Below are 22,191 nucleotides of genomic sequence, written 5' to 3' on the forward strand. Positions count from 1 at the left end.
TTCTTACCCGCCCAAGCACTGAACTTGCTCACCCTGCGACCCACCATTTATTTCACTCACTGGTTAACTGTCAGTCTCACCCCAACTAGAACATCAGCTCTATGAGGGCACGGTTTTTTGTCTCCTCTATTCACTGCTATCTCCCCAGCACCTGGCATGTGTAAATGCTCAGCGAACAACTGTCTGTGCCCTGATGGGACTAGGTCACCAACCCAGGAGGTCAGGCTTTGAGTCAGCCACTTCGGTTAGATTCACAGATTGAAAGGGATGGGGTCTGCTGCTTCCAGGAATCCATCTTTTCAATACACTCACCCGGGTTCACAGAAATGTAGGTACAAGGATGTGCAATGCCGTACTGCTCATAAAAGTTAGAAACTGGGACTAACCTACTTGTCTATCAATGAAAGACTGGCTTCATAGTTTATGATACATCCAAACTTTGGGGCACTATGCAATCATTTAAAAGAATTTTTAAACTTAACAAAGGAATAAGCTGAATCTAAATTACTAATGTGAAAACGTATCTATAATATATAGTTCAATTTAAAAAGCAAATGGAGGACTTCCCGGGTGGCGCAGTGGTTAAGAATCCGCCTGCTAATGCAGGGGACACGGGTTCCAGCCTTGGTCCAGGAAGATCCCACATGCCGCGGAGCAACGAAGCCCGTGTGCCACAACTACTGAGCCTGAACTCTAAAGCCCACGTGCCACAACTACTGAAGCCCATGTACCTACAGCCCATGCTCTGCAACAAGAGAAGCCACAGCAATGAGAAGCACACACCACAACAAAGAGTAGCCCCCGCTCGCCGCTACTAGAGAAAGCCCACGCGCAGCAACGAAGACCCAACACAGCCAGATAATAATAATAATAATAAAAACCAAAGATAAGCAGTAGCTTCTAGCATTCACAAAAAAAAAGTTGTTTAAAAAAAAAAGCAAATGGGGCCTCCCTGGTGGCGCAAGTGGTTGAGAGTCCGCCTGCCGATGCAGGGGATACGGGTTCGTGCCCCGGTCTGGGAGGATCCCATATGCCGCGGAGCGGCTGGGCCCGTGAGCCATGGCCGCTGAGCCTGCGCGTCCGGAGCCTGCGCGTCCGGAGCCTGTGCTCCGCAACGGGGGAGGCCACAACAGTGAGAGGCCCGCATACCGCAAAAAAAAAAAAAAAAAAAAAAAAAAAGCAAATGGACATGGCTATAACTTTACATCATTGCCCTTAAAAAAGAAAAAAAAAAAGACAAAAGCTAAACCAGTCTGTTAGCAGTGCTTGTGACTACTGCTGTTGGGAGGAGATGGAGTACACGGTGAGAAATAGGGACCTTTATTTTTTGCTTTACACATATTTCTATTCTTTTTTTTTTAACCAATCAGCATTACTACTTTTAAAAGTTTTGGGGGGCGGTTTTAAAGGCGTTTTTTTAAAAGAGAGAAAAGCACATGCAGAGCCTGGGAGGGAGAAGGTCCAGCCACGGGAGCTCTCTGCTCCACCTTAGAGGACCCAGTCCTGCAGGACACGGCTCCCCTGTTCTCGAGCCCCCGGTCCCCTGGAGCTGGGCCACGGGGCAGACCTGCCGAACCCTACAACTATGAATTGTATTCTCACTGGACTCATGGTAGGGACTTAGGAAACACATATAGTCTCTGAATTACCCTATCTTTGCAGATTAAAGCTGGAAGGGACCTTAGAGGTCACCTCACCCGGCGTGACAGCACAAGGAGATGCATCCAGGGTCAGAAAGGGGAAAGGTACAGGAGGAAGGGAGAACAGAGATGACCCAATCCCCACTCATGTGTCATGCAAAACTCTGGAGGGCATTTTAACAGTGGGTTCTGGAAATGCCACCTCTCCTACCTCCCAGTCCAGCCCCCCAACCAGGAGGGCACACTGCTCACCTCCCTAGACAGCCCCCCACACTGGAGACCTCCCCGCAAACAGCAGCCCTGCAGCCAAGATCCTGAGTGCTACCATCATCTCCAACATGCCTCTCCGGGCCCTGGGGAGAACCAGGCTGGGCCCCCGGGCCCCCAGGCTCCCAAGCGCTGCGTTTCCCAGCCGCATCCCAACTGTCCAGCCCCTGGCTCACAACCCAGACCCTGCCTGAGCATGGCCAACCTTCTCCACCGATGCACTGGACTGCAGCAATAGCTTCTTGTGGAATTCCCCTTTTCTCCTTTCAGCCTCTCTGAAAACTGACGGTCTGCCATGGGGTGATCTTGACCGACTGAGGCTGCTGGCGCTGAGAGGTTTCTGAAAAGCGAAATGGGCCTCCGAGGTCAGCATGAGAAGGTCTCTGGGGAACAGAGACAGAGGCAGATGAAAGAGCAAACACCCCAGCCCCACTCAGTAGATACACCCTCCTGTGAAAGGTACTGTGAAAGCTGGGTGTCTAAAGGATCCTGGACGTAAAGACACTCTGATGCTGGGGAGTCTCCATTTTAAGTAACTGGCGGCTTCTGCTCTCAGGGCAGAGACTGGAGTTGTCCTTTGAGAAGGCCCCTTCTTTGTCCTGGAAGAGAGAGTCTGGCTAGAGGTGAGGATAAAGGGGTGTGTATCCCCCTTGCTCTAGACGATGTGAATGCGGTGGTGCAACCCTGACACTTTGAGGATGGTATGAGAGCCTCAGAGCGACAGACATATGTGCATCTCACAGAACTGTGTCCAGCAGGTCGTGTGGGTCTAGGTGTGGACTGCCCTATGCCGCACAAGCATCATGTGCCTGGGGAAGGTGAGGTTTCTCATTCAAGCCCGGCTCCCCGGAATGGGAATCAGACTTCGGTTGCTGAGACAATCTGACTGGTCTCTCAAGCCTCTCACGAGAGATCACTGTTTTCGCTGCTGAGGGTCAGAGGCCAAAGCACCCTGTGTGAGGAGAGAGGGTAGCTCCCCTGCTCTTCCTCCGTACTCCCCCCAAAACAGAACCGTCAGTCAAGCCTGCAAAGATTAATCCGGGGCAGAGGCCAGGGCTCAGAGTGGGAGGGAAGTGGTTGCTGCATCTGGGCCTCAGGCCCCTGGAGCCTGTTCTCGGGGGTGAGACGGCTTGTTGGACAGGCTGCCTGGGCGACAGGAGCCCAAGGGTGGAGAAGAGCTTTGAGCCCTAGCCGTAGGTTCTCCGGCTGGTGTTCCCTCTGGTCCCGCACCCGAGCCAGCAGATGCTGGGTCGGTACTGGCCGCGCTCCGGGAGGGGACAGGGCCCAGGCTCGAGGCAGCGGTGGGCCTAACTGGGGAGGGACCCCTGGCCAAGGCACCTCCTCGGGTGGTGGGGGGTTGGCGGCGGCCACCTGCAGGGGTGCCAGCCCCGCCGGCTCCTTGTCTCTCGGGCGTCTCATCACTGGGGTTGTGGACATTAGATTCTGCCGCAGGTTGGCGTTGGCCATGGCCCTGGAGCTGGGGCCCGGGGGCTGCGTGTGCAGTTTGTGTGCCCACTTCTGCTGCTCGGCGCAGGGCTTACTGGACCTGTGGCTCTCAATTGTGGTGCAGTCATCCGCGTCCTGCACCTGTGCCGGGGAGGGAACTGCCCTGAGGCGCTGCCGAGCACATCCCGGAGGGGAGGGAGGCCTCCCCACGCAATGCCAACACCACAGGGCCCTCCAGGAGCCCCGGGGGTTTGTTTCCCAGAAACCCTGTACCCTTAACGGCATCAAACCAGAGCTTAGAAGCCTGTCCCCGACCCACCATTCATGCCCTGAGCATCCACGGGCAGGAGATGGTGCCCATGAGGGACTCCATCTCCCCATCATCTGTAAAGTGAACAGTGCTTTCCAAGTATTTTTGAGGTATTTTTTAATCTGAAGGGAAACTCCAAAGTGTAAAATAGATAAAAAGCTGAAGTGCTCTGGAGAAGCCGCTGTAATAGCCTCCAAGCATCTCTCCACAACATGTTTGGAAAACTACTGGACGGGGTGACCCCAAAGGCCCCTTCCGGCTTTAATCTGCAAAGATATGGTCATTCAGAGACTGTATGGCTTCCTAAGTCCTACCAAGAGCGCAGTGAGACCAGAGCAGTAAGCTGTAGTAGCGATGGGTCAGAAGTGAGCCACCTTCAAGGAGACAGTAATCTCGGGAGAACAGGACTAGCACCACCAGGCTCTGGAGTCAGACTGCCTGGATTTGGATCTATTACTTCTTGGCTGTGTGACCTTAGGCGAGATGCTTAACCTCTCTGTGCCTCAGTTTCCTCATATGTCAAATGAGGATAATTATAATAACTACCACCTAGGTCCCTAGCTCCCCACCTCCTCCAGAACAAGTCACCATCATTCCCTCCACTTCCCAGGGTGTCCCCTACCCACCCCCAAGCCCTACGTGGTTCTGGCCCACAGCTGAGAGAGAAGGAAGAGGACAGCTTGTTGCTGTTGACCTTACCCTCTTGGGCAGTGAGGGCAAGGGGCTCTGAGAGGCGTTGAAATGGAGGATGGGCCTGAACATGCTGATGTTCCAGAAGAGGATGTCCCCATTGTAGGAGGAGGTCCCAAGGAACTGGCTCTGGTAGCTGGCCATGCTTAGGACATCCTCCGTGTGGAAGGTCTGCCAGTGGTAGCACAAGAGCACCGGCTTCGTCTTGTGGAACCTGCACACATGGCCAGAGGCAGAAGGGCTGAGAGTTCAGCCTTACTGGTCTCCTGGGAGACCGTCATGGCCTCTAGGATTTGGAGCGCTGACCCAGAGGAGGACACTCCAGAGGAGGTGTAGATCAGGGCTGAAGCTCTGCCCTGCTGACTGCATTTACTAAGCACCTACTATGTGCCTGCTATAAAGGTCCAGTCCTAGGGGCTTTATATACACTAATCTTACAGATTTGCCCCATTCAGACACCTGAGTAAGGATTCAGGTTGAAAGAAGGGGAAACCATGGCCCTAGAAAGGCCCTCTGAAGAGGTAGGGACCCTGCACATGCTGTTCCCTCTGCCTGGAACGTCCCTCCTGTCCCTAGCCCCTCACTGCTTCACTGAGACCCCTCCTGCTCACTCTTCCGATCCCACTCCACCCATGACATCCTCAGCTGACCCTTTTCTGACGGCCCCTGAGACTAGATCAGATTTCTGTCCCCTCCCCATAGAAACCTGTACTTTTTTTTTTTTCATAGCACTCAACAGACTAACACAAATGAAGTTATTTGATTAGTGTCTGCCTCCCCCTGGGAGCTCCAGGAGGATGAAGACTCCATATTCTTGCTTATACCCATCCCCAGCACCTAGTACAAAGCCTAGAACATATCGGCTGCATGGAGTGACGAATAAATGGACAGATGAGCGGGTGAAGCAATAGACATCACCCAGCACTAATTTCCTGCTTGGTGTTCCAACCACCAGCAAAGCTAGGAATGGAGGAACCCACCTGAAGTCAGGAGAGAACAGTTAGCTGCCCTCACCTCCCACGTGCACCCTGGCTACTCACATGAAATAAGTGATTCTCTTACTCCATCCAGTCATGTAGAACACTTTGCTCATATGGACAATCCCACTAATCTGTTGAAGACGAAAGAAGATAGAACTCTAAGGTACCTCAGAGGAAATGGCTCCAGGCCCCAAATGTCTTCCTCATTACACCAAACAAGAAATCAAAACTCCCCATAATGATGAGAATTCCCTAGAGGTGATACCACCATATTCTTTTCAGAGTGCTCTCACATCCCATTATCCATTTGATGGACTTGGAGGGGGCAGATTGGGTAGGTATCCATGTCCATCTTATGGGGGATAGCAGGGAAACAGACAAGTGACTTGGCTAAGGTCAAACGACTGAGTGATAGGATCTGGACCAGTCCTCTAAATCCCCGGCTTCTCGGCCAAGTGCTCCTTCTGAGTTGGTTAAAGGACTGTGTCACAGGGGTTACTAATGGGCTCAAGTCCCAAAGTGGGACTGCTGGCTTTGCACTTTGCCACACCCACAGACCATCCCTATAACCCTGGCAGTCATTTCCCAAACAGGGGTATGGGTGGCTCTGAATCATGTGACCCCACTGCTAGCAATGCCATCCAAAGCTCTAAGATGTAGGGTAAGATGTGCTAACACAGCAAAAGAGCAAGAGTAGCTAACATTTGTAGAACACCTATGAAGGACAGGCCCTGTTACCTGTCTTCATTTTTTGCACAAGGACACAAAGGGTCAGCCAGGCAGGAGGCCAGGCAGTCTGTGTGCACAGCCTTTCAGAGAGGCATGGACAATAGCATGTCCCAGGGTCACAGGAGCTGTGAGGGGCCCCCAGGCCCCAGCTGATGGACCAGACTGACCTCCATCTGGTCCGGGTCGGGGAAGGTCAGCAGGCATTTACCAACGCTGCAGCTCCACATCTTCATGGTGCCATCACGCAGACCCGTGAGTAGGCACGCCTCTGACTCATCCAGGGACATGGCGGTCAGCTCCACGTGCTGGTCGCCAGTCACGGAGAACTCCGTCATCCTCTTGCCCATCACGACCTCCCACACGCTCACCACGCCGCTCAGGCAGCCGCTCACCACCTGTGGGGGAGCACAGAGCCAGGGCTCCTGGAGAGGAGAGGGCCACCGCTCCCAAGGGCAGCCTCCAGCTGGTGTGACTGCGGGTAGCTCAGCTGCCACTCTGTGTACCGACAAGACAGGCGCTCTGGGCCCTCCTGCTGCGGGATAAGCCACTCTTGAAAACAGGCTTTCCTCGGCCCTGAGGCCCACAGCGGTGCAAACAGGCAGTTTTTTCAGAAGGAACCAGTCTGGTGAAATCCCCTTTAACTCAGAAATGGCATTTATCAGAATCTGTCCAGAGAAAATAATCTCTAATTCAGAAAAAAATTTATTGCAAAGTCATTAATCATGGGGGATAGAAAAAAACAACAGGAAATACACTAACTGTCCCCTAAGTAGGGAAATGTTGAGTAAAGGTACGTCACTCCACCTAAGGCGACATTACAACTATTACAATGAAACAGTAACAGGTGAGCCTACTTCAGACCAACCTTCCTGATGAGAACATCTAGAAAAGCTGGGGAAGGGGGATTTTTTTTTTGAAACTGCTGGAAGGCACTGAAGAGCCCTAAGGTATGAGGGGTGGTGGTGTCAGGGGTCCGAATGAAAGGGAAACCCGAAGAGCTGAGCTCTGCCCTCGCGCAGCCAAGGCCACACTGCAGCAGACGCAGCGGGGCCAGGAAAGGGGTCCCGGTGGCAGTGGGCAGAGGGCCCAGGAGCCCTTTCTGTCCCCACACTTCAGAATCCACGTTCCCAGTTACCCTGCCCAATGCAGAGATCTCTACTCAGGACCAGGGGGCTGTCCACAGCCTGGGCCTCGCTCCCCTCCCACGATGGACAACGCTGAACCAGGGTTTCTCTGGAAATGGCCCCCAGAAGAAGCACCCACACCCACCCGGGGAGCCTCGAAGAGCAGCTCACACCTTGTGTTCCATCTCACACTGTATAAAGAAGGCTGCCTGTCCAGAACTGACCTGGGGCGGTAGCCAGGGGCACACAGGCTCACAGGAGTTTGGTGACCCGCTGACCACGTGGTGGAGCTCCTATCTTACCCGGGGTGACCCCTCTGCAGGGCTGCTGCTCGCCCACCTCCCACTGCCCTGCACCACCACCCAAGCTATGAGCGTCCTGCCCCACCACACCCCCTGCTGGCCTCAGAGATGAGCTGCTGCCCACTTACCTGCTTGAAAACCTTGCTGTAGAGGATGGCGCACAGGGGCGTGCTGTAAGTCGTGGTCTTCTCCTCTGCTCTCCCAGGCCCCTGCGTCTCCAAGTACCCTTTTAGGATGCCAATCTACAGGTGAGGAGGGGCAGACAGTTGGGCAGTCAGAAGGGGCCCGCCCTCAGTGACTGGCCCCAGGGAGAAACTTCCAGTAAACTGAGACATCAAGATATCCTCAACTACACACAGGCCTGCTGATAGCTCACCCCTACTCCATGGCCCCCACTTCCTGAGATCAGGGCTCCCAAAGCCTCGTGTTCTCACAAGACCAAAATCCAAGTCCAAGGTCCCTTTTACAATTTCTGAAAAGCATAAAGCCTCAATCTGGTGTCCCCTCGTCCAGGAAGCCTTCCCTGACTACCTCTGCCTCAGGCTAGGCTAAGGACCCTTTCTCTGTGCTCGATGAAGCACCTAGCACACATCTCCATCATAACACACAGCATTTTCTACTAAAATTATGTGTTCTCCTACTACCCCGTAAGTTCCTTGAGGGATGGGACAGTGCCTAATTAATATATTCTCTGCTCCTGACAAAGAGCAGAGGGCTGATAATGTGTGATGATTTGAAATGAACTTCAAAGGTCTATTTAATTCAACAAATGCTGGCAGCCAGTCTGACACTCAGCAGAGACGAAGGAACCCACCAACTCCCTTCTCAAGAAAAACCTGCCACCTGGGAGAGCCAGCCAACGTGTGTGTCACCTGGCCAACAGAGGGAAGGAGGTCTCAGTGGGGCTTCCCCTTCCTCCCAGCCACAAATGACACCCTCACCGCCCTTTCTAGATAGAACCTCCCCCTCTACTGGCTGCTGATTGTCCTTGCAGTTCCCTCAGCTCCCATCTTGTCACAGGTCCCCCTGTCACCCTGGACGGTCAGCCCCTTGTGCTTCTCCCAGGCTGTCCTGTCCTCCAGAGTCAGGACAGAACTCACATGGGCACCGGCTAAGTCATGGCTCATAGACGGTGCTCACGCCAGGTCCCTCCAGGCTCTCTCCTTCAGAGGGGCTGCTCGGGTGTGGGCCCCGCCCTCCTGGGGTTCACGATTCGGCAGGAAGGACAGGCGTGTAACCACGACAGGACAGAGTTATAAGGGCCGTGATCAAGGGGAGGCAAGGGAGCTTGGAGCAGTGGGGGCGGGCGGGGGTCTCCTAAGCCAGCCCGGGCCTCAAGGTGGGCTTCGAGAAGGAGAGTCTGGAAGATACACAGGTCAGGACAGCAGAGTAGAGGGTGACCACTGAGGGCCTAGAAACAGTCCCCCAGGAAATCCCAGGAGACGAGAGCTTTGAGGACCAGGCCACAGAGTCTGGCAGCTTTGTCCTCATGGCACGAAGCAGTCTCAGGACGGACAGGATGTGACCACCCCTCAGTGTCCCATGGGACTGCAGACCGCGGCCGCAGCCCTTCTCCTCTGGGTGCAGCCATGGTCCCACGTCTCTCCCGTGCAGCGCTCACTGAATAGGTGCTACAGATGAGGCTGTCGTCATCCTTGTGGAAGTATGCGCTGGTGATGGGGCAGTGTCCCAGGGCAAAATGCTTCCTGCAGAAGGACTGGAGGCATTCATAGTCCTGCACGTCCCACACGCGAATATTCTGCGGGGGTGAGCAACAGGCAAAGAGGCCAAGAGTGGGTTCTCGGGGATGCAGCTGGCACCTGAGGCCTTGGGGTTCTCCTGGGAGCGGGGCCAGGGCATCCAGTGCAAGCACTTCCAAGACACACCCACCACACTAAGTGACTTCCATGGATCACAACCCTATGACAGAGACACTGTGCTTATGCTCAAATGAGGAAACTAAGGCACGCCCCCCCCAGCCTCCCCCAGGGCCTCCACCCTGCTTGAGCAGCTGCTGCTCATCGGCTGAGGATGAAGACCTCACAAGGCAGCACTTGCCCCTGCAGACCCTCACTAGCTCCCACCCCAGCCTCCCTCGAGTAAAGCCAGGCAGGGCACAGAAAGAGCTGCCAACATCGTTGCCCAAAAGGCTTGCCTGTCCCCCTCAAGTTCCTCCCAGGTTGAGGAAGTGTTCCCAGAGGGGCCCCGTGGACGTCCCTCCCGGACACTCCTCACTTGGAGCATCGGCAGCAAGCTGGACACGACATGGGCTTGGAGTCCACAGACTCCCGTCCACACCGTGGCTCTGCCCATCGCTGCCCATGAAGGTTTGGGCAAGTCTATTTCTGTCCCCGACCCCTCCAGCCTCAGAGCTTTCATCAGAGGTGATGATGCCCAGCTCCCAGCGCTGCCAGAATTCCAGACAGTAGCGAGTGTGGGGATGTGTGGGCAGCGTGGCCTGGTGAACCAGGGCCCTGCCAGCTCCTGATCTACTGAGTCCCAGAAGACACAAACTTGTCCCCTGAAGGAGGGCACCTGGAACCATTGGCCTGCATCCCCCAGCAGGTGGGGAGAGACCCTAAACCCATAGCTCAGAGGAGCAGAATAACGGGCCTGATCAGGGGAACCCCAGGCATTTGAAAAAGGTCTAGTCAGGCCCTGCAGCCAGGGCAGCCAAGCAGTGGTCACTGGGAGAGCTGAGAGAAGCAAGTTCGGGTCTGTGGGGAGGGAAAAGCTCACATCTGTTGTACACCTACTATGCGCCAAACATTCCTCTGCTCTTTTACCAGCAGCTCTTCTCTAAACCACTCAACACCCATTCTCTGGATGAGGAGACTGAGACCCCGTAAAGGGAAGGGCCCTGCCCAGCTCTGGTGGGCTAGTCAGAGCTGGGCTCAGGTCCCTATGGGGGTGGTCAGAGACCCACGGCCCCCTCATGGTGCCACCTGGGGTACCTCCCTCTAGGCCTCAGGCCAGGGTGGGACCATGGACAGGGAGGCCACACCATTGCCCTGGGCCTCAGGCTCCTGCCAACTGCCAGCCAGCTCCCTGGCTGGCTGAACTCGATCATTATCCCTGGGCCAGCATCTCTGCTGGGGAACAGGAGCTAGTGGCGGGCGTCAGGGCCGAGCTCCCTGAGGACACCTTGTCCTTGGAGATGCTGAGGAGGATGCTGCTGTGCTTGCTGTTCACGAGAATGTGTGTCACCGAGGTCTGATGCCCCTTCATCAGCCACACAGGCTTTTTCGAGAAGAAGGGGTTCCACAGGCGGATAAGGGGGTCATGGCCACCAGGCACTGGAGTTGAAAACCGGGTATCAGCCACTGGGGGCCTGCGCTGGGACCTCGTCCTGCGCCAGGACTCCAGCCAGGCTCGGCAGATGGGGGGCGTTGCTATGAGCCATCCCTCTGCCCCTCCCGCCCCGCCCCCTCCGCCACCATGTCACCACTCCACCCCAGGTGCCCAGGAGCGGGGACCAGAGTGGCCGGCGGCAGACGCTGCAGGGCCTCCGCCTCCGCTCTGATGGGCCCCACCTCCCCAGCAGCCCTCACCCTAGTTCTGCCAGACCAGCAGCCTCACGTGATACAAACGTTACTTACCCAGGACATTCTTTTCTGGGCAGTAATCAAAGCAAAGAATCTCTTTTCTTAAATTCAGCACTGAAAACCTACAACAGCACAGGGGGAAGGCTGGGACCGGAGGCCTCCAGAGAGCCTCTGAGGCTGGGGTGTGGAGGAGGAGCTAGAGGCAGGGCCGCCGGGAGGCCAGGGAGAAGTCACCACGTCTCCACCCAAGGAGAGGAGCGGCCCCCAGAACCCTGCCCTGGGCTCACCTTGCCCCCAGTGCAGGGCCAGCACTGCCAGCAGAGCGGCAGCCCCCCCTCGGCCCAAAACCAGCAGTGCCTGGAGGAGACGCCCACCTCTCGCCTGCACGTGAAGGTGAAAGCAGCCCCGAAGCAGGAGCAACTCCTCCAGCTGTACCATGCTCGCCTCGCTCCAAAGGCAAACTTAACTCGGTCTGCACCTTCACTATACCGGGACGGGTGTCCTCCCACCCATGACACAGACCAAAAGGTGGAAGGGGGTCCCCCAAAGGCTAGGGGAAGAGAACAAAGTGTCCCAGCTACGTGCTGGTCCCTGTGCTGGGTGCCGTCTTGTGAGTCACCTGCACCCCTCACACAACCCTGAAGACTGTCATCAGCCCTGTGCCGTGATGAGGACACAGAAGGAAATTAAGGAGCTTGCCCAAGGTCCCATGGCTGGCAAGGCGGGGGGGTCAGTGTTCAGACCCAGGGTGGGCGTGGCAGGGAGAGGCAGCAGGCTCAGGAACCGGAGCTCCAGGACAGGAAGCGTGTGGCAGGGCCGGAGGCCCAGGGGATGGGAGTCGGGGAGCCAGGAGGCCGTCGGGGTGCTCAGGAGGGACCGGGGACCCAGGCAGGGCTTCTGGGAAGGTCAGGCCCAGCAGCCCTCACAGGCCCCAGAGCCCTGGGAGCTCTGTGCCTTGCGTGTGCTATTCCCTCATATCCACACATCCTGCCCCGCCAGCTCCTTCCACTCAAACTCTCCCTTCAAAACTCAACTCCAAGGCCTCTAATGCAGCATGCTCTCCACTGAACTTGCCCCTGAACTGCACCTCTGCTACTCCCCAGGGAACTAAGCCTGGTTATCACCCTAGAGGCTCGCTCTCCTGTGCTCCCATTATTCATCTGGGCCCCAAATCCTCTTTGTTCACGTCCCACCACAGCCCAGGGCCCCTTCGTTTCTGCATCAGCCTCCCAGGAGGGCCTCTTAACCTCCCGCCTTGCTCCCACTCCCCTATGCTCCCCACTCCACAGCCAGAAGGATTCCTCTAAAAGTCAAAACTTCACCAAAAAACCCTAGTCAGGGAACTAAGATCCCGCATGACGCGTGGTGCGGCCAAAAGAATAAAGAAAATTAGAAAACTTCAAGAAGAGCATATCAAATACCTGTATTGTCAAACCAGATAAGTCTCTCTCCATGCTTATGTGTGCAGAGAAATATTTTGGAAGAACAGTCACAAAACATTACTAGAAATCATTTCAGGCTGATTCACCCATTTATTCAACAAAGATTTCCTGGCTCCTATGCCCTTCCAGGATGACCAGAGGTGCAAACAGGATGCCCCTGCCTTTACTGGAGCTTTTCTTCTAGAGGAAAACAGCCTGAGCAAGTAAAGGAACAGAGGAACAGGGAGACAGACATGTGCACATCATGGCAAGTCCTGCAGGGAAATAAGCAGGTGGCTTTGACAGGACGGCTGGCTGGAGGAGACCAGGTCTCTGCACAGATGGCTGCTGTGCAGAGAAGGGACTGGAAGGTCAGAGGGGACGCAGGGAAGAAGTCTACAAGGCCACTCGAGAGGCAGAATTTGGGTTGGCAGTGCCAGGCCCCACCTGCAGAGGCTACGCCCCAAGAGGGCATCACCAGAACAAGAAACCAGCCAGCAGTCAATGGTGCCACCTGCTGGCCAATGTGTGTACTGCATCCAGACAAGAAGGAAGGGGGTGTGTGCTCATGTGTATAACTACATTCTGCAACCCACCCCTAAAATATATCTCAAATCCCTCCATCTCCACTCCAGGCAGACTCCAGACCACCATCACATGTAGTCTGGATTATTACAATGGCATCCTCACTGGTGTCCCCATCTCCCCTCCTGCCCACATACGTACATTCCACTTGCAACAGAGCGGCCAGAAGGATGCTCCCACACACCAGACCACAACATTCCTCAGCTCATTACCATCCTAGAACCTTGTCTATATCTGATTTCAAATAATCACAAAAAGATATTTTTGAGACACTTGGGTAAAGATTAACTTGGACTAATACTAGTGATATTAAAGCATTATACTATTTCTCTACTTTTGTGTGTGTTTAAAAATCTTTCATAATAAAAATGTTTAAAAAACAAAACAAAAAAACAGGCAGAGAGGAGCAATGCAAAGGGTTGGGGGCAGGAACATGTGTGAGCCACAAAGGGGGCCCCGTGTGGCTGGAGTGGGAAGGTGGCAGGCAGACCAAGGAGCCTGTCATAGCCTCCTGCCCTTGAGACCCAATAAAACAAGAAGCTGAATGAAAGACATAACACAGACATGAGGTAATACTCCCACCAAAGCAGAGAGATGGACCTCAGCAAACCAGCTCCAAGCAAAATCCCACCACACCGCCCCACTCACAGCACAAAACCCAAGACAGAAGATTCCCCACAGCCACAGGCATACACTCCCCTCCTCCAACCTGCAGTTAGTTCCAGGACTTGGGAATTGGATAAGGGAACAGGGAGGAAAGCCCACAGGACTCTGGCTTTATTTATAGTGCTTGAATTTTTTTACATATGTACATATACCTGTGTGACTAACAGCTGAGTTGTTGTTTTTTTTTTTTTTTTTTTTTGGCTGCATCGCTCATCATGCGTGGTCTTAGCTCCCTGACCAGGGATTGAACCCTCGAGCCCAGCAGTGAAAGTACAGAGTCCTAACCACTGGACCACCAGGGAATTCCCAACACTTGATTTTAAAAAATAAAAAAGACAGAAGAGGAAAAGATGCCCCCTGGGGTAGAGGAATCTAGAATGAAGGAAATAGATTAGAACCATCTCCAAAGAATTAATGTGGCCAACTAGTGAACACATGCCATGTACAACACTCACTCATGTAAGCCCTGAGGTAAGTGAAGGGCTATTATCACCCCCTTTTACAGACAAGAAAACTGAGGCTCACAGAGGTGAAGCAACTCACATTCATTCCTTCATTCAGAAAACATTTTTCTGACTGTATCCTTACACTATGGGCCAGCTTCTGTGCTGAGTTCTGTGTAAATTGGTGGATAACAGAGGCCTCATATTTTTGCTGCTGGTGGCAATGCCAGAATGATTAAAACCAGATTCCATAAAAGTCCTCATCACAGGGGAAAAAAACGTGCAACTGTGTGTGGTGATAGATGTTAACTAGACTTGTGATCATTTCACAATATATACAAACATCGAATCGTTATGTTATACGTCTTAATATAAACTTAATATGTCAATTTTCAAAACTGACAACCTCAATTTAAAAAAATACAGACTCCAGAGCCCATATTCTAACCACCACGCTTCACTGTTGGCCCATAGGACACACAGCGCTTCCTTGGACCCAGCATGATCCACAGGACACTGTATTACTGCCCACAGGAGATGCCACTGTCCCGGAGGCAGGTCACCTCTCAGGAGGGACGGCCACCTGTGGCTGAAGTGAAGCCAAAGTCCCGGAGTCAGTGTCACCACTCACCCCCTCCCAGCCCCACCACCTCTGCCTGGAGACAGGTGCTCCTTACTTGAGGCTCTCTGGGACTTTGGGCGGCAATATGGTCAGCACCAGAGAGGACTTGTCGATGGCTGAACAGGAAGCCACCAGGTTCAGCTGGGGGATGAACTTGACCTGTTGACACCAGTTGGGGTGGAGAGCCTGGGAAGAGAGTGGTGGTGGTGGGAGACCCAACCCAAGGACGGTCATCCAGGCCCAGCTGCCAGAGCGTGGCAGGTGTTGGGGGCTGGAGGGGCCAGGAGATGCCCAAGTCTAGTGCCCCTCTAGTTATCACAGCTCTGACAAAGTGCTCCAGCCCCACAGTCCTAGTCCAGGTCATGTGATCAGGGGTGTGTGGCCATCATTTATCAGTGGAACAGGTTAAAAGCACTGAAATCTGCTGTCAGGTGAACTCCCGCCTATAAGTTAGAGGACAGGCAAGGTCTGGCCCATACTAATACCATTGTCTGTGGCCCCATGCCAAGGTGGGAGGAAGGATGGATCCAAGTCCGCCTAGTCCACAGTCGCTATCATCCACGGGGCGCCCACCATGGGTGAGCCTGCGCTTCCCGGCCCCACCGCTGGCCTTCCTGTTTGTCGGGAAGTGGTTTGCAGTGAGCGAGGATGTTATCTGGTGCAACCTGGGCGGGACTGGGACTTCCCTGAGACTGGGACTTCCCTGGTGGTCCAGTGGTTAAGACTCCGCGCTCCCACTGACAGGGCCCGGGTTCAATCCCTGGTCAGGGAACTAAGATCCCGCAAGTCGCATGGTGCAGTGAAAAAAAAATAACGGCTGGAACCCACAGGTCAAGGGCATGGCCTGGCTGGACAGGCTCCGTGTTCTGGCCCAGTGCTTGGCCTCCCAATCTGGAGATTTTCCTCTCCAAGACAAGAATGGAGGCGAGGTGAGCTGGGTTTTGCATGAGCTGTTTCACCAAGTGTCTGTCATAGTGAAGACTGGAGGATGATTTGATCACCAATGGCCAATGACATAATCAATCATGCCTGTGTAATGAATCCTCCATAACAACCCAAAAGGATGGGGCTCTGAGAGCTTCTGGGCTGGAGAACACGTGGAGGTGCAGGGAGAGTGGAGACCGGACAGGGCATGGAAGCTCCGTGCCTCTTCCACATACCGTGCCCTCCTCATCTCTTCCATCTGGCTGTTCCTAAGTTATATTCTTTTCTAATAAACCAGTGATCTAGTAAAGTAAGACGTTTCTCTGAGTTCTGAGTTGTTCTAGCAAATTAATCGAACCCAAGGAGGGGGTCGTGAAAACCTCTGATTAATGCCAGTGGGTCAGAAGCACAGGTAACAACCTGAACTGGGGATTGGCATCTGAAGGGGAGGGCAGTCTTGTGGGACCCCTAAACTGCAGGATCTGATGCTATCTCGGGGTAGACAGTGTCAGAATTGAGTTGAATTGTAGGACACCCAGCTCATGTCAGAGAAACGCTTGGAGATGTGGGAAAAAAAACACACGCTGTAATGGGTGTCAGAATCCTCTAAGCACTGCAAGTGAAGGGATGAAGGCAGAGGCTGATGGAGCAGGGCTGTTCTAGGCTGGCTGGTTAGGGACCCAAGGGAAGTAGAGGGGGGCGTACAGTATGTGGGGGGACAGCACAGCAGCCTGAAGGAATGGCGTGTGTCAAGGCCCTGAGGTGGGAAAGGGCTTCGTGTTCAGAGAACAGCCAGGTTGCTGGCGTCTCTGTGTCAGAGTAAGGAGGAGAAAGGTAGAAAGCAAGACTGGGAACAAGCCAGGGGCCAGGTCCGCTCGTGTCCTGATGGTCGTGGGGAGCACTTGAGATTTTGTGCAAGACAAGAGAGCTACTGGGGGATTCAGAGCAGAGGAGTGACATGACTGTATTTCTAGCTCAGGATTCCTGAGGCTGCTGAATGGAGAAGGCACTGCATAGAGAAAGGACGCGGGGAAACGGCGAGAAGCCGCTGCAGCCACCCAGGAGAGCTGGTGCCTGAGTAATGAAGGCAGTGAGAGAGACCAGTCACACCTGGGATGGTCTGGATTCTGCAGAAAGAGCGGATGGGATCCAGCAGCTGCCTCCACCCCATCCCCAGAGACCAAGCCCCAAGGCCAGAGACCGAAGGGCAGATCCACCTGCTGCATTTTTGTTTTTTTACCTGTGTACAGCTAATTACCATGGTTACAGCCAAGGAAAGATCCCACTTACCCTCAGCCGGTAACTTCTATACATAGGGGACTTCTCATTTAAGAGCTTCCGTGTGGAAACATTGGTCCAGTGATCTGATAGGGGAGAAAATCAAGGCCCATGTCACCAGCTCTCCTCATTTGTAGAACAAGCAAGACCTCAAAAGACCCCTTGAGTTGGTTTGCAACTCCCATGCACCCCCATAGGCTTTCCCATCCAAACGTTCACTCAAGCCTCCCTGTGTCCTGGTAAGTTCAGTGGGGTGAACTCGGCACCCAGAAAACAGACCAGGGTCAATAAACACTGCTGCCCAGAGTCCCCCTGCCAGCTCCTAGCAGAGCTGGAACCAGATTTCGGGGCTCCTCACTCTCCCCAACTGGTTGAGTCTCCATTAGGGAGCTCCGACTCTGCTGGAGTGGAGAATGAACTGAGATCCTGGGCTCTTATTCATTCTGAAAATAATCATTTGGGAGTTTGCCATCATGCTTCAAACTACTGAATACATGTCCCCCTTGTCTGGCAAATACAAGTTCCAAGAAGGAGAAGTTGCATGCATGCGTCGTAAAGCAAGCGTGTCTGGCTGGAGCAAGCGCAGTAAGCACAGCCTTGCCCTCCCACTTCTCTCTCCTTCCACCTTCTAACAAATTCATGAACTGACTGTGCTCATCCCCATGTGAATAAGGGAACTGAGGCACAGAGAGGTTAAGCAACTGGATCTAGGTCATACAGAGCTGGTCTGTCCAGCCCCTCCCAAGTCAACACACTGCTGGGCCCCCCTTCCTGTTTGTCCCCAGCCTTCAGTCAGCATGTGGCATGGAAGGACTCCCATCCAACACTCTAACCTCATCTGCCTCCCCTCCAATTTCCTGTCCACCACTTGGCTCAAAGACCACCACCTCCGGTGCCAATTCCCAGGGTGGCACAGAGCGACCATGCTGGGTTGGGTCAGGGCAGGTCGGGCACCAGGGGCAGAGGCTGACGAGACAGGACACAGCAAGGTGCCAGCCCCCTGCTGCGTCCGGGGCAGGATCCGTCTTCTGTCCGGCCAGTGGCGGATGCTGCCCCAACAAGCCGGGCAGGAGGTGTCACTGAGGCTTGGGGGCCCCAGGAGCCCCTGCTCAGAAATTCTGGCTAGAAGCCCAAGTGGCCGTTCTGGAGTCCGAGGAGTCAGTGTCCCTGAGGGCTGGGGCCCCCTCCAGATGGATGCGGAGCAGCCTGGAGGCCTGACACTGCGGGTCGAAGGCTCGATCCCGGGCAGGGTCCAGTTCAGATACGTCCCAGACAGCCCCAGGCCCCGAGGCCTCGGGATCTTGTGCTCCTAGGCAGAGCAGCCCCAGACAGCATCCTCCAGCATTCAGTCGGTTTGGGATACAGCCTAGCAAGTGGTTCAAGTGCAGGCTCTGGCGCAGACTGCCTGCCTCAGATCTCAGCCACGCTTAGCCACTGTGGGGCCAGTGTAAGCGCTTCTCCCCCTAAACCCCCTGCTCCTCCTCCCTTAACAGGCTGTGACGACAACAGCCCCTCCTGGCAGCAGGCGGGAACTGCAGGAGGTGACTGCCCAAAGCGCTCAGCACCCAAGGGTTCCGCAACTGTCCCTGTGCTGATTCATGCTGCTCGTGCGGAGTCGGGCCTTCGACCAGGCGCTGCAAAGCCCACCTCTGGGCAGCCTCTCCACCCCACCCCACCACCCATCCACAGGCAGCTCCCAGCCAAGGAGAGCAGAACCCTCCTCACGCCATGGAGGAAGCCAGCGCCACTTCCCCAGGGCCCAGAGCAGGTCACATAGCTGCCACAGGTTCTTTCTTCCTGGGATGAGGAGGGTCCTGAAGCCCCCAACCTCCGCCCCGGCCCTCACGTGCACAGCTTCCCACCTCCAGAGAGATTGCCCATCCCCCCAGCCCCGTCCCGTGTCCCGCTGTCACGCCATCACCCCATCTCCCACAAGTGGCTCTGAGCATGTGGGTGCACCGCCTTCCCAGGGGCTCTCGAGCCGGGAGGCAGGGAGGGGAAAGAGCTCCCATGGCAGGACCATCTCCCCCCACTCCCCACATCTCCGCTACCCCAGCTGGAGGCCCTGGGGAGGATTAGGGGGTTGAACAGCCCATTGGTCACATCGTTGGAGGTGAAGATGATGACATTGCCTTTGGTGTCCCCATAGCAGAACACAGCCCTGTGATAGTCAGACCTGGGAAAAGAGGGAGACAGAAGAGGCCACGGAGCCGGCTGGGTGTGTCCAGTGCAACCCTCCACCCCTCCCCGGTCTCCGAGGTCCTCCTCCACCTTGGGAGCGAGGGCAGATCCCACACAACTTTCCAGCCTTGACCTCAACAGCTGACAAACGTGGGCCCAGCCGCCCAGATCCAGACCGTTGGTGAACCAGGTCCAAGAGAAATCAGCACTTTTTTTAACCAGAATAAATGAATCCCTGGTCCTTCAGCTGCTCTTTGTCAAGTCACCCTACTGATGGACCATGATGTTCCCAGAGACACAGCGGGACAGGCCGGGTTGATGGCTGACTTGGTGAAAGGAAGAGGGGCCGACAACAACTCTGAGGTCTGAGGGACCATGAAAGGGGACCCAAGAGAGAAGCAGCTTGAGGGGAAGAGGACACAGGCACAGAGGGTGGGGATCTTTCCAGTGCTGCTTCCAGAGAGGCTTTCTGGGGGTCCCAGCCCCACTGCTGCCAAGCCCCTGCACTGGTTTCCAGGACACTCACCAGTAGTTCAAGGTCAGGAAGCAGCTGTCCAGATCGATGAAGGTGAAGGCCCGGACACGTTTACGGTTACTGATATCAAAGAACTCTGGGGAAGAGACAGAAGGGGAGGCACACATGAACCCAAACCCATGTCCCAGGCCTCAGGAGTCTCTGGTGACAGTGAGAAGCCTCACTACTCACCACCCAGCAACAGAGTCCCAGGGGACTCTAATTCATGCTCACAGTTGGCTGGGTGACAGGCCTCTCCAAGCGCAAATGCATGGCTTCCAGTGGCCAGGCGCCGGCCTGGGGAGCCTCGGGGACTCACCTATCTTCTGGTCGGTCGACGCAATCGCAACCAGGTTCATGTTGTGTAGACACACCATGTCGATGACCCACATCTGCTGGTTGTGGAGCAGATGGATCTGGTAAAGCTGCCAGAGGGAGAACAGAAGAGACCTGGGCTGGGGAGGCTCCCCAGGAGAGCACACCAGGAGCACAGCCTCCCCGCAAACCCTCTCCTGCCACCCAGGGCCCTGGAGCCAGGCACAGACCTGGTGTGGAGCCCAGCCTTACCACCAACTACCAATGGTGGGGTCTTGGATAAACTCCCTGACCTCTCTGAGTCTCAGTTTCCATATCTGTAAAATGGGCTTAAAGAACACTCATCCTCACAACCCTTTAGGGAGTTTGACAAGCTCATCAAGTTTTAAATGTGCATAGTTTGTGATCCCAGGATCCATTCCAAGAGGCATCTACAGATGTGTTTGCAGGTACTCACAGAGAAGTGTAAGCAGGAACGGGCACTGCTGCCCAGCTACAACAGCAACAGGCCGGAGTCTGCCTGGAAATGACGCCTTACAAACCCACACCACTGATCACTGCCCGGACATTAAGAACGAGGGAGCTGTGTACATACAATGCAGAATAGTTGTTAAGATCTGTTATAAGTGAAAAAGCAAGGTGAACAGCAGCATTATAATGTGCTACCATTTGTGTATTTAAAGAGAAGGGGGTCGGTGTATGTACAGGCTGTCCATGGAAAAGCACCCCCAAAGTGGTCACAGCAGTTGCCTCCAGTGAGAGGAATTAGGGTCTGGGAGAGGAAGACCAACTTTTCCACGACCTGCCCCTCTCTGCCTGAATCGTTTTTCTCTGATTTTTATTGAGATGTAATTGACATATAACATTGGTATTTGTTTTGTTTGTTTTGTCCGAATCTTGTTTACCACCTGCTGGTGTTGCCTGGTCAAAGTGGCTTATTAACGAGAAACCATCCTGCCAGGTTGTGAGGAACGAATGGAACCGTGACAGCTAAAGCATCCACGTGCTGCCGGCATTGGGAGGAGCTGGGCCGGCATGGGTGCCGCCCACCCTGGTGCCAGCCTCACACAACCCTTACACAGACAGAAATTGAGCCGGCACTCCAGGCAGGGGACACCACAAGCAAAGGCAAGTCAGCAGAAATGAGCTGCCACGCCCAGGGAAGAGGAGGCCAGCCCGACAGGTCTGGGTTGGAGAGGACGGGCCATGAGTGAGGTGTGGCCAGCAGCGGAACCTGTATTTTAATCCCTGAGTAGCACCATGCGGGCTCCGAACTGCCCCATCAGAACTCAGAGCACCAAGAGCAGGGGCCTGAGCTAACGGCTGGGGCAGGGAAAACAATGAACCAGGGCCCCCAAGGCCCCTCTCTGGCCCGGGGCTGGGGTCTAACCCACACACAACGGAGGTGATGGTAATGCCCATCACCCCCCCAGACCCGCGTTCACACCAGAAACTGAGAGCCCTGGGGAGCCTCAGAGACTTGCCCAAGGTTGCACAGCTGGTAAGTGAAGCCCAGACTCCAGGGCCTTCCAGCTGCACAACCGTGGCCATGCAGTGAGTGTTTGAGGATGGTGCTTGGCGACTCACTCTTGCCAACATCTACTTGCCAAAGCAGTCCCTCAGGGAAGGATGCCCAGGTCTGTGGGCCTTCGGGGGGAGCCTCCCTGTGTCCTCTTCGGCCCTCCAAGGCTTTGGCCCTCAGGAGCACTGAGGTGACCATATAGTAGCCACAAGCAGGAGCTCAGGCTATAATGTGCCCCCCTGATAAGCACACAGAGAAAAAGAGGGTGGAATGTGCCAGAAACGCCAGCCTCAGGCGTACAGGTGAGAATCCCCCTTGATCCTAGGCTACCAAGTGCACCCAAGAGAGTCACTAGAACTCCACACACCTTGGTTCTCTCCCTTGGCAACTGGGGTCAGGGGGATGATACAGAATCCTCCTGCCCCAAAGGATGACCCCTGATGCAATTAGGAAACACTCTGCAGGCACAGAGCATGCTCACTCAGCCTTCTCTGCAGAGCTGGGCCCTCCTCATCTGCTGGAGGACTCTGGCCTGGCCTGGCAACAGCAAGTACACAGGGGTTTTCCTGAGCATTTTATCATTTACCGCGCTTGGCCAGGAGCTGACGGCACAAACGACCATGACGATGACGATGTCAGCTTATGTTTATCAGGTGCTTGCTGCGTGCCTCGCCATGCTCCAAGCAC

General features: G+C 54.8%; 1 protein-coding gene across 1 annotated transcript in view; it reads right to left on the bottom strand.

Annotated features, from left to right (window-relative positions):
* Positions 1 to 2,079: 2,079 nt before the first annotated feature.
* Positions 2,080 to 22,191, bottom strand: part of EFCAB8 (EF-hand calcium binding domain 8) — a 33,697-nt gene continuing 13,585 nt past the window's right edge. Inside the window, 14 exon segments of the mRNA XM_060079180.1 lie at positions 2,080 to 2,247; positions 3,279 to 3,494; positions 4,363 to 4,567; positions 5,394 to 5,464; positions 6,230 to 6,457; positions 7,617 to 7,730; positions 9,110 to 9,247; positions 10,633 to 10,784; positions 11,088 to 11,155; positions 14,826 to 14,956; positions 16,985 to 17,058; positions 19,024 to 19,148; positions 19,680 to 19,764; positions 19,987 to 20,092. Of these exon segments, the coding sequence (XP_059935163.1) occupies positions 2,080 to 2,247; positions 3,279 to 3,494; positions 4,363 to 4,567; positions 5,394 to 5,464; positions 6,230 to 6,457; positions 7,617 to 7,730; positions 9,110 to 9,247; positions 10,633 to 10,784; positions 11,088 to 11,155; positions 14,826 to 14,956; positions 16,985 to 17,058; positions 19,024 to 19,148; positions 19,680 to 19,764; positions 19,987 to 20,092 (1,881 nt within the window).

This window comes from Mesoplodon densirostris, chromosome 16 (assembly GCF_025265405.1).
Source record: "Mesoplodon densirostris isolate mMesDen1 chromosome 16, mMesDen1 primary haplotype, whole genome shotgun sequence".
NCBI classification, from domain to species: domain Eukaryota; kingdom Metazoa; phylum Chordata; class Mammalia; order Artiodactyla; family Ziphiidae; genus Mesoplodon; species Mesoplodon densirostris.